Raw genomic sequence first — 12,706 nt, 5'->3', positions numbered from 1 at the left:
TCACGTACCATGAGATATGGCTTCCGTTTATCTCGATCAATTAACAAATGACCCAAGTTGGAACTGGCTAGATTTAACTTACATAGATTCAGCTTAATATGTATGCATGTATGTATAATTATATCATTAGTTATCATAATTATATGAGTTGCTGGGAGCTCGGCTGGATAACAAACAAGCCGAACTTGATGAGCTAATTACAATCATTTTCTAGCATCAGCTGAAAGGAAACTAATAAAAGAGAACATAAAGCACCCTGCATCAAGTGCTTTACGATTTTATTTTTCTTCAATGATTCTTGTTCGCAATGTTCAAGTAACAAAGTAATTAGAGAGTAATTGCGTTAAACCTCAGTCTTCGCATTGCTATCTTCTCCACCTCGGTGCACTACTTCCGCCTCAACCTTCTCTTCTTCTCCACCCTCCGGCTTCTTACCGAAGAGCACCTCCATGTCCTCCAGACTCCTTCCCCTCGTCTCCGGCAAGAAGAAATAAAAGAAGAGCCACCCGGCCGCCGCAATCCCGGCATAAAAAAAGTAGCTCCCAGCTATGGTAATCGTCTTGTAGAGCGATATAAACGTCATGCTGATCACCCCGCTCACAATCCTGTTGGTGGCTGTCCCCAAGCTCGCTCCCTGCGCCCTCAGCCTCAGTGGAAAGATCTCCGAGGTGTACACCCACGCGATCGGCCCGAGGCCGATGGAGAACGAGCCGACGAAGGTCAGCACCGTCGAGATCGACATCGCAGCCGCCCATGTCAGCTTCTCGTGAGGATGGTGTTCGATAACTGACAAACTGGAAGCAAGAATCACGAGAGAAATAACCATTCCTCCGGCGCTGCTTAGGAGCAACGGCCGCCGCCCGACACGGTCCAGCAAGAACGTCGCCACCAAGATCGCCGCCGTCTTCATGAACCCGACGGCCACCGTGGCGCCTAAGGAATTGGAATCCGACTTGAGCCCGGCCTTCTCAAACACTCGAGGACTGTACAACACCACCGAGTCGATGCCCGAAGCCTGCTGGAAGAACTGTAGTCCGATGGCGGCGATCAGTATACGGCGCACCGACGGTGTCGGTCGGAGAAGCAGGTCTTTCCACACGCCCTCGCCATGGTTTTTCTTCGATTCTGCGACGACTTCGTCGTTACAGTTTTCGGGTATTCCAGCGGCCTCTTTGATCTCCAAGAGCCGGAGTTGGGCTTCCTCCGGCGTGTCCGAGGTCTTGGCGAGGACCCGTTCGGCCTCACCAAGCCGGCCCTGCATGACGAGCCACCGAGGCGACTCGGGCATGGCGAGGACAGCGATGGCTACGAAGATCGGCGGCACCGCACCGACGCAGAACATAATGCGCCAGTTGAGGTGATCCGGCAGCTTGGCGAAGGCTAAGTTGGAGACGTAGCCGAGGAGGATGCCGACGTTGATGAATACCTCCGGGAAGGACGTGAGGAAGCCGCGGGACGAGGTGGGGGCGATCTCGGCGGTGTAGACGGGGGCGATCATGAGAGCGTAGCCGATGCCGACGCCGGCAACAAGGCGGCCGACCATGAGGATGGCGTAGTTTGGGGCGAGGCCCATCAGGAGGGCCCCGGCCAAGAAGATGGCAGCCGCGAAGATAATTGTGTAGTGGCGGCCAATCCAGTCGGAGGTCCGGCCTGCGGCGATGGAGCCGACGAGGGCGAACGGGTTGATGATGCCGGCGAGGATTTCGACCTGGGTATCATTTATTTTCAGGTATTTTTGAATGAAAACAGAGGCACCACTCATCACCGCTCCATCTGTAGACAAGTAGTAGAAGAATTAGAAAAGACTAGCAATAGAAACAGCAAAATACTGCTGCTGACTTCATAACCGTCACACTTAAGAGAGCTAGTGTTCTTGCCATAACCCGAGAGGATTGAGATCATCGAAGCAAGCGTGGCACAGGCCAAAGCGTATTTGTTTCTTGGAGGCTTCTTTGGCTTCTCCAAGGCTAAAGTTTGATTGGGAGGAGGATCAGAAATTGCTGGTGCCTTGGCTTTCTGGTCATCCATTTCTCTGAGGGAGGAGAAGAGATACTGCGCTAGTAGAGCGAGGGACTGGACTGACTTGTTTTCAAGAATATGATGGCTTAAATAATTGGATATGGAGGCCGTGTGAGTTTGAGAGTCTTGAAGACTTGTCTTAGTTGTCGTATCCGCGTGTAAAATGACAGCAAGATGGCCACAAAAGTCGTCGCAGGTGCTTGACCTTTTGGCGCAAGGTTAGAACTCAGTAACATAGGCGATAAAACCATATTAGTATTCAAATGGCATTCCCTGAATTAATATCTCACGTAACCAAGACGAAGTATGACGCTCGTATATGGGATTTGTTTGTCCAACATAGTGTTTCTCTAAATAGATGATCAAAAAGATCATTCTTTAAAAAAGAGCATGGAAATATAAATCATAAAAGAATTTGTTGCTGTTGAGAACTGACTGCCCTAGGCACAGTGGCCAGAAGTATAATGTTGCTAGAGAGCTCGATAGTCAGCCGCTCTGATCGGAGATGGAGAAGGCGAGCGGCGCTCGATTGTTGCAGCCGAGATCCTTGTTGGATAAAACAACACAGAGCAAAAAAGTCCTTTGGCCGAAAGGTATTTGACGGAAGATCCTCTGATACCTAAATCAGTGTAGTAATCAGAAAATAGGAGAAGGTTGTCTTTCGGTCTATTAGGGCGCTCTTCTTACTTACCTCCTCTATCCTACTTTTTGTATCTCAGGCGAAGGAGCCTACCTACCATCAAAGAATTAGGGCATGTAGGCAACCAAAAGTGATTGGTTTGTGTACGACCTGGATATCGAGCATGAATACTTCGCATGTGGTTGATGTCCTGCTTATCATATTGATAGGATCTCCATGATCATTGGGTCTCTCGGTTAGGATGAGGCTAATTGTGGAGAGCCCTTGATATGTAAGTTCGACGGTATGGCGCTGGTCCCACCCAGTGACCGCTCCCGATCTATCACGTATTGGCGTCATAGCGTGTTTTAATTGGTTGGACTTTTTGGTGAGTTGTAGCTAGTTTGTAGGCATCTCATTTTTTTTCCTACTTCCACAACTGAGCCGAGCTATCTTGCTCGGGCTGCAAAAGTAGTTTTTCTAGAAGTACAGCTTTAATGAAAATCGTCGAGGAGGATGCAGCTTTAATAAAAATCGTCGAGGAGGATGCAGCTTTAACAAAATGCCTTCTCAAGCAAGTGCTCGGATGAGAGATAAATGATTGTATTTGTCATTGGTGGTCTCTTTTTTCTTCTTCTCTTGCTTTTTTTTGTGTTGGCTCGGTTGTGAGCCATTGTTTTATACTTCTCTTCTTTTTCCTAATGAGAGAAATGAAAGTCTGCTCACTTTCTATTTGCTTGATGGCTCGATTTGTGCACTTTTCATCTGAAGGGTTGTTTGGTTAGGTACAAGCCTGCTCGGTAATCTTGCTATTACACCATTTGTTTTTCGAGATGGTTGTCGAGGTTCCCATCTTGGTGATGCATTGGTTCCTGCTTGGCAGTTGCCCTTCATTTCTCAAGATGGTTGCCAACGTTGCCACCTCGATGATGAGATGGTTCCTAGTTGGCAGTTGTCACGGGGTAGGATCTAGTTGTTCCCTCGAAAAGCTGCATGTGTCCTCATGCTGACTTGTGGCCAAGGCCAATGCACCTTTCCTCAATAAGGCCCAAACTTTAGTAAGGAGGAAATCTCAAAAATATTGCCGAGGCAGGTAAGGTCTCTTAGGATTTTCCAAAATTGAATGTAGCTCGGCTGGGGTTAGACACGCATCCTTTAATCGAAGCTTGGGCGCTTCGATTCCCGCGGTAGATCTTTGCCTATAAATGAAACGAGATTCGCCTTTTAATGGGATCGGAAATGCATCATAAGCTTGTCGGGTCAGCAGTTGGATCGAAAAACTTGTCTCCATATGCCCTGGAGGACGAGGGTAAGGCTGCTTGTTTCTTAGGATACGAGTCTTCTACTGTCATGGGATGTGAAGTGGTTGAGTCCTCGCTAAAGGACTTAGGTTGGGGACCATCGTGCCGTCCTTCGAGGAAGCTGTGGTGGGAAGCAACTGTTGGACTCCTTCTAGATGTTGTATTCTACAGAAAGTTCGGTCACCATCAGATTGCCCATGCTCTTGTATGGATAACTCGATTTTTTATTCTTGGGTAAAAATGCATTGAGTTGGTTTATAGCTACTGCAGCTGAGAACTGACTGGCTCTAGGCAGCGCGGCGAGAAACACAACGATGTTAGAGAGCTCGATGGTTGGCTGCTTTGGTCGAAATTGGAGAAGGCAAGTGGCGCTCAGTTGCTGCAGCCGAGATTCTCGTCAGATGGCAGCACTCCGACCTAAAATAGCACAGAACAAAAAAGTCATCTGGCTCGAACGTATCCGGCGGGGGACCCTCCGATGCCTAAGTTAGTGTGGTAATCTAGGGACAGGAGGAGGTTTTCTTTCAGACTATTAGGGTGCTCTTCTTGCTTACCTCCTCTGCCCGCTTTTTGTGTATGTCTGATGGAGGAGCCTACCTACCACTAGAGAATTAGAACATATGGGTCGACTAGAAGTGACTGGCTTGAGTGCGACTTGGACATCGAGCATGAATGCTTTGCATGTGGATGATATCCTTCTTGTCACATTGGTGGGATCTTGATGTTCACTGGGTCCTCTAATTAGGATGTGGCTAACTGTGGAGAGCTCTTGATATGCAAGTTCAACGGTATGGCGCTGGGCTCGCCTAGTGGCCACTTTCAATCCACCACGTATTGGCATCATTGTGTGTTTTAATTAGTTGGACCTTCTGGTGAGCTGTAGCCAGTTTGGAGGAGTATCAATAGTCTCCACTATAACTTGAACATTGAATAAAGACTATCTCTTTCACTTCGTCCTCTTTTTTTTGTTTCCATTCTTGTTTGTGCTTATAGTGCTTCTGTGTATACCAATTATGCCCACTGTTGAATGGTTCCTATCCACTTTGATGCGCCGCCCTTGTCAATGAGGACATCAGGCTGGCTAGATAGGAGACCGATCGTGGGATTGGTGTTGCAATTTTAACAACTTCTCCAGATTTCTCCCAATTTTGACCTTCGGTGCACGAGGCGGTCTTCTGCTCGGGCCGTTTTCGACCTAGAGAGGTCGGTTGGTAGGCTAATCCTTCGGTGCAGCCGTGCAGGGGCGGATTTTCTGCTTGGGACAATTTCGACCTTGAGAGGTCAGTTGGCATGCCAAGCCTTTGATGTGGGGGTCAGCCTTCTGCTCAGACCATTTTCGACTTATTGAGGTCACTTGGCATGCGGAGCCTTCGACGCAGGGGCTAGCCTTTTGGTTTCGCCATTTTCGACCTAAAGAGGTGGTTGGCATGTTGAACCTTCGGTGCAGGAGCCGGTCTTTTACTTGGGCCACTTTTGATCTAGAGAGGTCAGTTGACACGTCAAGCCTTTGGGGCAAGAGCCGACCTTCTGCTCAGACCATTTTTGACCTAGCGAGGTCGATTGACATGCTAAACCTTTAACACAAGGCCAACCTTCTGGCAACCACCATAGAATGATTTCTTCTAGAGGGACAGAGCATGAGATCTTATTAGATAATTTCAACTTATAAGATCGCTCCGTCGAGCTTTACTCATCATACATCCAGAGGTTGGCAAAATTCTACGTCTGAGGAATGGTCGTTCCATCTAAATATTTGAGGTGATAAGCTCGAGGTTGGACGACACTGGATATTTTGTATGTCCCTCCCAATTAGGTGAGATTTTGCATCACTCGGTTAGCTGGGAGACTTCAGCCTTCCTTAATGCTAGGTTCCTAGGCCGGAAGGGCATAGCTTTTATCCGAGAATTGTAATGTCGGGCTACTTGATGCTGGTAGGCAGCCATGTAGATCCAAGCTCACTCCCTAGTTCCTCCAACAGGTCAAGGTTGACTCGTAGATGCTCTAAGTTCTCTTGCTCCTCCAGAAAGTCGACTCGGTGTGATGGTAGTCCGATCTCCACTGGGATCACAGCCTCGACCCCATATGTGAGAACAAAAGGCGTCCCTCCAGTCAGAGTTCGAGGTGTGGTTCAGTAGGCCTAGAGGACGCTATAGAGCTCGTCAGCCTAGAGTCTTTTAGCCCCGTCCGGCCACATTTTCAGGCCCCGCAAAATTGTTTGATTGGTTACTTTGGCCTCTCCATTTGATTGGAGATGTTCCATCAAAATGAAGTGGTGCTCAATGTGCAGGTCGGTGCAGAATGATCTAAAGCGGGTGTTGTTGAATTGCTTCTCGTTGTCAGTGATGATAGCATGGGGAGGACCAAAGCGGCGTATGACTTGCTTCCATACAAAGCCCCGAGCCTTCTCCTCAGTGATGAGAGCTAGAGGCTTGGCCTCGACCCATTTGGTGAAGTAGTTGATGGCTATTATCAGAAACTTTCTTTATCTAGTTGTATGACAGAATGGTCCCCATATGTCCATCCCCCAATGGGTGAACAATCAGGGTGCATTGATTGGGGAGAGGGACACAGACGGTTGTCATTGGACGTTGGCGTGTATCTAGAATCAGTCATACTTTCTCATAAAGTCAGCGGCATCCTTTTGAATGCTTGGCCAATAGTAGCCTTAACGAAGTATCTTGTAGGTGCAGCCTAACTCTTCAACCGATGTGCCTCTCGCCACTCCTATGGAAGTTTTCCATCTTTGAGGTAGTCCATGATCATGTCCATCTAGTTGGGCTTGAGCTTGGCTTGCAACATATAAATTGGTTCTCCTCAATGCTCGGGTGATCGAACACGTCAAGGTAGGTGGCTTGATGGAGGTCGGAGTAGTCTGAGGTAGCCAACATCGACAACGGTTAGCCCATGCATTTTCTAACCTTGGGATTTGCAAAATCTCAACCGCTTTGAAGGCCGAGGAGGCTTCTCGAACTTTCTGCAAGTATCTTTCCATAATCAAAGACCTTGCTCAAAAATCTCTTCAAACCTATCCCACTACTAGTCGGTAATCAGTGAAGACCTTCAAGTGTTGGACCCGAGGTTGATAACATATGTCAAATTCAGTGAGCATCACCACCCATTTAGCCAACCTCCCTGATGAACCCATCTGCTGTAGGATTTGTCTCAGCAGTTGGTCGGACAGGACGATGAGTGGATGAGCTTGAAAATATGGGCAAAGCTTCGTTGTTGAGATGACAAGTGCATACGCTACTTTCTCCAATTAGGGATATTGAGTCTCCATGTCTCGAAGGACTTGGCTCTTATAATATCTAGGATTCTAAACACCGGCCTCCTTGTGGATGAGCATTCAACTTATGGCCGTCGAGGAAATAGCCAGATTGAGATAGAGTACCTCATCGGGGTTGGTTTGGAGAGGAGCATTAGGGTGTTGAGATAACTCTGTAGTTTCTTGAATGTAGGTTGACATTTGCTCGTCCAATAGAACCTGTGTGGTTGCCTCAAATTTTTGAAAAAGGAAGGCTCCTCTCAACTAACGTCATGACGAATCTACTTAATGCCGCTATTCGTTAGACGAGGCATTGTACCTCCTTATTCTTTGGGAGCACCATCTCCAATATGGCATGGATCTTCTCAAAATTTGTTTCAATTCCTCGTTGAGTCACAATAAACCTGAAGAATATTTTGGGGAAGACTCTAAATGCGTACTTGCTTGGATTGAGCTTCATGCAATATCTTCTCAACCGCCACCCCAATAAATCCCTAACCTCTCCCAATCCCTAACCCCACTCTCCCCCTCCCCAGCAAAGCATCCCAGCGAGCAGTGCTCGGCAATGGCGGCCACTGAGGCAACGCTGGCGCCCGAGAAGCGCATCCCAAATCCGAATCCCTTCTCCAATTCCTCAACCGCACCGAGCTCCCCCTCCTCCTACGCCGCCGGGAACCCCACCCCTTCTTCTCCAAGTCGGAGCTGACAGTATTGAAGGGGGTGCGCTCGGAGACGGCTCCGGCGTTCTGGCCGCTTATGCGCCGGATCTCGCGCCATTAATGTCCGATGAGGTATGGTTTGGGGTTGGTTCTTTCTCTGTTTTGAATGCTCAACCCTGCTTCCCAGAAATACAACTGCCAGATATGCCTCTCTCCTTCCTTTTCTTCTTCCACCGCTCTCCCTGCTGTCCAGGTTCACGCCGTCTTCGGCTTTTCTTGACTTGGATCTTGAGCTTGATGAGCTCTCCAACCCCTCCATCGGCTCTGTCTTCCTCCCCCTCGAGCATTCCGGCAACACGCGTCGAGGACCGGCGCTTGGTGGATCCGACCGCCGCGATAAGAAGGCAGCGAAGAAGGATGCCGTGCCCTCCTAGGTCTCAGGTTGGGTCTTGTGCCCCTTTTCCTTTTCCTTTTGTTTTTCCTGTTCTTGGATCTGTTATAGATGAAGTTTTGCTTGAGATCGGCTTAGCATTGCTTTTAGGTTTTCATGTATGTTTCCTGCTGTTTGGCTGCCAAGATAAGGGTTTGGAGAAAAGGGGGATGAATAGCCTCATCAGCCTCACCTCCAAAGCCGAGATCCACTACGAGGGCGTCCTCGTCTCCATCAACCTCGAGGAGTCCACCATTTTCCTCCGGAACGGTACGCCACTTTTGATTCTCATGATACAGTGGATGTAATTAAATGGAGTTGGATTAACTTTTAATTTTTTTTTTTTTTTTTTTTAGGATTCAGTACCTCATGGATCCAAATTTATGAGTTTGAGAGACAGGATCAGCAGAAGCAAATAATTTCTTTGCAGAACTATCCAATAGAAAATGTGTATACATTTCAAAAAATATTTATTTATTTTTTTAAAAAATAATTATAATAATATTTCAAAATGTTGTTATAAAAAATATCAGCTATTAAAAATACCGGATAGGTAAATTTTTAAAAAAGCCGCTATTGGGTGGCTTTTAGCCGCGCTTTCAAGCTTTTTATTCTTACCTACCCGATGTTTTTTGCGATATTTTCAAAAGCATCCGCTATTGGGTGGAAAATTTACCAAGGCTTTAAAAAGTGCTGGGAAGGATAACATTTTTTACAGTAATAGTATAAATGCAAATAATAAAAATCATTTGTGTTATACAAGGACATTGAAATACTAAATATTCTGGCTGCTTTGAGTCTGCGCGCGCTAACCCGAGCGGAACTCAAAATCTTAATCTACAGGAACGAAATTTTGTTATGTTTAATATCTTTAGTTTAGTCTGCATCTGTTTTAATTCTGTCTTTTATTCGAGTAATCTACTAGCTATTTTCTTTTTCTCTCTTTGAATATGTGATGCAATGGAGGGGGCAAATTCATTGCGGCAGCTTTTTTATTACGGCCATTACTTCAAAACCTTGGTTGCTAATAACAGCCAAATAATGCATCGATACTAGTAGCATGTCTGATATTGCCTGTCAAAATCCAGGCCGGGAGCGGTGGACAAGCTGGCGAATAGAATATGGTCAGTAGTACTCGGATGAAAAGATCTATTTGGATCTAGGAGACTGACCTAAAAATAAGAGTGAAAAAATCGAAGCTCGTCAAATTTTATCCGATGAAAAATCTTTCAATATCTAAGTCAGGTAGAGATTTAGAGAAACAACGAAGGCTTCAAAAAATAAAATAAAAAAAACAGCATAAAATTGTAAAAGCAAGCATACTTGAAGGTTCCCAAATATAAATTATATAGAACGAAAGTCGTGCCTAGAGTTGGGCACTGGGCCGGGCCGCCCACGGCCCGGCACGAAGCGGGCCGTGCCTGGCACGGCCCGCTTGCTACAGTGCCGGGCCGTGCCTGGCACGGCCCATTTGAGAGGGTCGTGCTGGGTCACAGGGTACTGGCCCGCGGGCCGAGCCCGGCACGGCCCGCTTCGGGCCTGGGCCGGCACGGCCCGCTCTAGGCCCGCGGGCCAAGCACGGCACGGCCCGCGGGCCAGCCCGGCACGGCCCATAAGGGCCTGGGCTGGGCTGGCCCGCGGGCCTGGCACGGTCCGGGCCTGGGCCCGGCCCGATAAAAATTAATGCTTCATAAATTTTCTAAAAAAATTAATAAATATTGAAAACTAAGGATTTATGAATATAAAGCCACCTTAATGGTGGGGGGTTTGGCATAGACCTCTACCAGTTTATTAATTTAAATCAAAATGGTATATGAAGGGAGGTTTGGACCTTGGTCTGACCTCTAGAATACAATAAGAAACTAAGAAAGGGATGCATGAATTCTTAAATTCATTAAATTCTTGAAGTCTTGATCTTGAAGCATGAATAAATGAAACTGCATTTCTAATTTTTGAAATCACATCTTGAATCATGCCCATGCCAGCTTGAACAGAAAGATTTAAGATATGACATGCACATCTAATATGCAGTAAATTTCCATCTAATATGGGATGCAATGAGTCTTTTAATAATGCAACAGCAGAATTATTATTAGATGCATTATCAAAAGTAATAGACATAATTTTATCATTAATATTATATGAACATGCAGTTTGATAAATAATATTTGAAATTTGTTGCCCAGAATGTGGAAAATCAAAAGCACGAAAAGCAAGAATACGTTTATTTAATTGCCAATCATTATCAATATAATGAGCAGTAATGGCAATAAAACAATTACTACCTACAGATGCTGACCATATTAGAAGTTAATGAAATTTTTACATTTAAAGTAGAAAGTGTTTCAATTAAATTTTGTTTCATTGCTAAAAAGTTGGTCATAGCTACTCTTCTAAATGTACGCCTACTAGTTCTTTTGTAAGCAGGTTGTAGGTTTAATTGAACATATTCTTCAAAATTAAAAGATTCACATAAACTAAAAGGTAATTCATCCTTAACTATCCATTTTACAAGTGCTTTTCTTTGATTTTCATGATTATATGCAAAATTACCTACAAGTAATCCCCCTTGTATATTAAGGGTACTTTGAGTTTGAGCATGAGAATCATGCATCCTATGACTCTCTTGATGTCTTTTTAAATGCCCTGTTCCCCCACTACTACTACAACTATAAAGTTTGGCACATTTTTTACATCTAGCTTTCCAGACTCCATCAACCATAACTCTATCAAATTCATTCAATACAGCACTAGTCCTCTTACGAGAAGAGGTTTGATCTTCACTCGGTTCACCAGTTCTAGAGGAACTAGGAACATGGGGTTGGGGATTAGTTTCTTCTTCCTCAGAAACAGGAATGCCAAACTGACTTTCCTCAAAAGATGACATATCTATGATTAATTCAAAAAATAAAAACTAACCGCAAGGAGGAATTGAGTAGAGGGTCGGAGGGCAGAGGCAGAGCCGAGATTCCGAGCTTCCTCTTGTGCTCTCAACAGAAGCGATCTTCTCTTCTCAACAGGAACCTCCTCTTGTGTAGCACTTGAACAAACTAAAAATTAAATTGCTAGAAGAGCACTTTAGAAGAGAAAAATAATAGCAGTAGAGAAGGAGAGAATGAGAGGTTTGGTGTGGTGAGAATGAGGGAGGAATGGGCTATTTATAGAAGCCCAAAATTTTTTTTCCCAAAATACCCCTCAATTCAGCCGTTATTGGACTGTTGGGAGGGGTAAAATGGACTTTTTCCCGAAAATAGCCGTTGGAAACGGCTATTTTCCTCCCCCCTCTCCAGACGGGCCGTGCCGGCACGGCCCGTCTGGAGCCGTTGCGGGCCGTGCCAGGCACGGCCTGTTTGAAGCCGTTGGCACGGCCCGTTTGCGCCCGTTACGGGCCGTGCCTGGCACGGCCCGTGGCGTGCCGTGCCCGGCCCGGCCCGCCAATAGACGGGCCTGGGACCGGGCCGGGCTGGCGTTCCGTGCTGGCACAGCCCGTTTAGTCCTTTGGCCCAGTGGGCCTAGGCCGGGCCGGCCCGGCACGGCCCGTTGCCCAACACTAGTCGTGCCTATTAGCTTCTCAATATCCATCTGCAAGTTATGCACGTCATCGGGTTTAACTGCATAGTGGGGCCCTATGGCAAGCTGCTATTGGTCAACTTTATTATCTAGCAACCGTGAAATCTTAGGCATATCATCTAGAATTGCAAACAACAAACGAATCTCCCGTTGCCTTGTCTGATTCCATGTTGTTAATTAAAGAGCTACCAGTCGTAGTGCTCTCTGTCCTTTTCTTTTCCACTCCCACTATTCGTGGAGAAGATGTGGCTTATTTTTGCTTGGACATAAAGCTTGAATGAAAGGCTACCATGCACCGATACACGACCCGTTTTAGATATCTATTTACATCCAAGTAGGCTGGCAGCTTAGTTTCCAAGAGAGCATATTTCAAAATTCTTTTTCAGAACAGCATATTCTAATTTTTTGTGCTGCCAAGGGAGCATTTATGAAATTTTTATATTCACTACGAATTTTAGTCATGCAATATAACTACAGCTGATTCTGTATAAATTATGTGTCTTGAGGATTTGCATATCAGCAATCACATGTTTAGTCCTTTCATTAACCAAAAAGAAGCTTTAATCGGCATAACAATGTGAACCAATCAAGTGCAATATTGGTGGTCCAAAATAGCAGCACTGGCGGTCCCGTATAGCCATTAATTTGGACAACAATTTTTTTTCATGTCTAGGTCCTAACATCAATAATGCCATGAGAGCGCGAAGCATTAGTAATGCAGGACATCATTATCTATTTTACCAAGGAGTAGGATTAGGAAAACACTACAATGCCATGTTTCTTCTAGATAGCAAATATTATAGATGACGAGTCTAATATATGTTTCATTGAAAACCTCGTACC

At 45.9% G+C, this 12,706-nt stretch overlaps 1 protein-coding gene and 1 long non-coding RNA gene across 5 annotated transcripts; one reads left to right on the top strand and one right to left on the bottom strand.

Moving 5' to 3' along the window:
- Positions 1 to 237: 237 nt before the first annotated feature.
- On the bottom strand, positions 238 to 2,123 carry LOC120109752 (polyol transporter 5-like). 2 transcript variants are annotated; one of them, XM_039123454.1, is made up of 2 exons: positions 1,884 to 2,123; positions 238 to 1,773 (listed from the first exon to the last, which is right to left on the bottom strand). In XM_039123454.1, exons 1-2 carry the CDS (start codon positions 2,026 to 2,028, stop codon positions 344 to 346), a joined length of 1,575 nt encoding a protein of 524 aa, XP_038979382.1. In that variant the 5' UTR covers positions 2,029 to 2,123; the 3' UTR covers positions 238 to 343. The 2 variants fall into 2 exon arrangements, with proteins under 2 accessions (XP_038979382.1, XP_038979381.1); XM_039123453.1 differs by having other exon boundaries at positions 1,878 to 2,121.
- A 5,170-nt stretch (positions 2,124 to 7,293) lies between these two features.
- LOC120109753 lies at positions 7,294 to 8,808 on the top strand. 3 transcript variants are annotated; one of them, XR_005510548.1, is made up of 4 exons: positions 7,294 to 7,995; positions 8,117 to 8,304; positions 8,405 to 8,563; positions 8,650 to 8,808. It is a non-coding gene; the product is annotated as an uncharacterized LOC120109753 (long non-coding RNA). The 3 variants fall into 3 exon arrangements; XR_005510549.1 differs by having other exon boundaries at positions 8,441 to 8,563; positions 8,650 to 8,806; XR_005510547.1 differs by having other exon boundaries at positions 8,117 to 8,563.
- Positions 8,809 to 12,706: the final 3,898 nt, after the last annotated feature.

The sequence above is a fragment of the Phoenix dactylifera genome, unplaced genomic scaffold, assembly GCF_009389715.1.
Source record: "Phoenix dactylifera cultivar Barhee BC4 unplaced genomic scaffold, palm_55x_up_171113_PBpolish2nd_filt_p 002673F, whole genome shotgun sequence".
NCBI classification, from domain to species: domain Eukaryota; kingdom Viridiplantae; phylum Streptophyta; class Magnoliopsida; order Arecales; family Arecaceae; genus Phoenix; species Phoenix dactylifera.
Note: the sequence above shows the minus strand (reverse complement) of the source record. Positions and strands in the feature narration are given on the sequence as shown.

Excerpts from the sequence above, each read along its gene's own strand:
- LOC120109752 (XM_039123453.1), bottom strand. The coding sequence starts at position 2,028 with ATGGATGACCAGAAAGCCAAGGCACCAGCAATTTCTGATCCTCCTCCC. Across the intron at positions 1,774-1,877 it reads CTCAATCCTCTCGGGTTATG|ATGGAGCGGTGATGAGTGGT; the intron begins GCAAGAACACTA and ends ACTTGTCTACAG.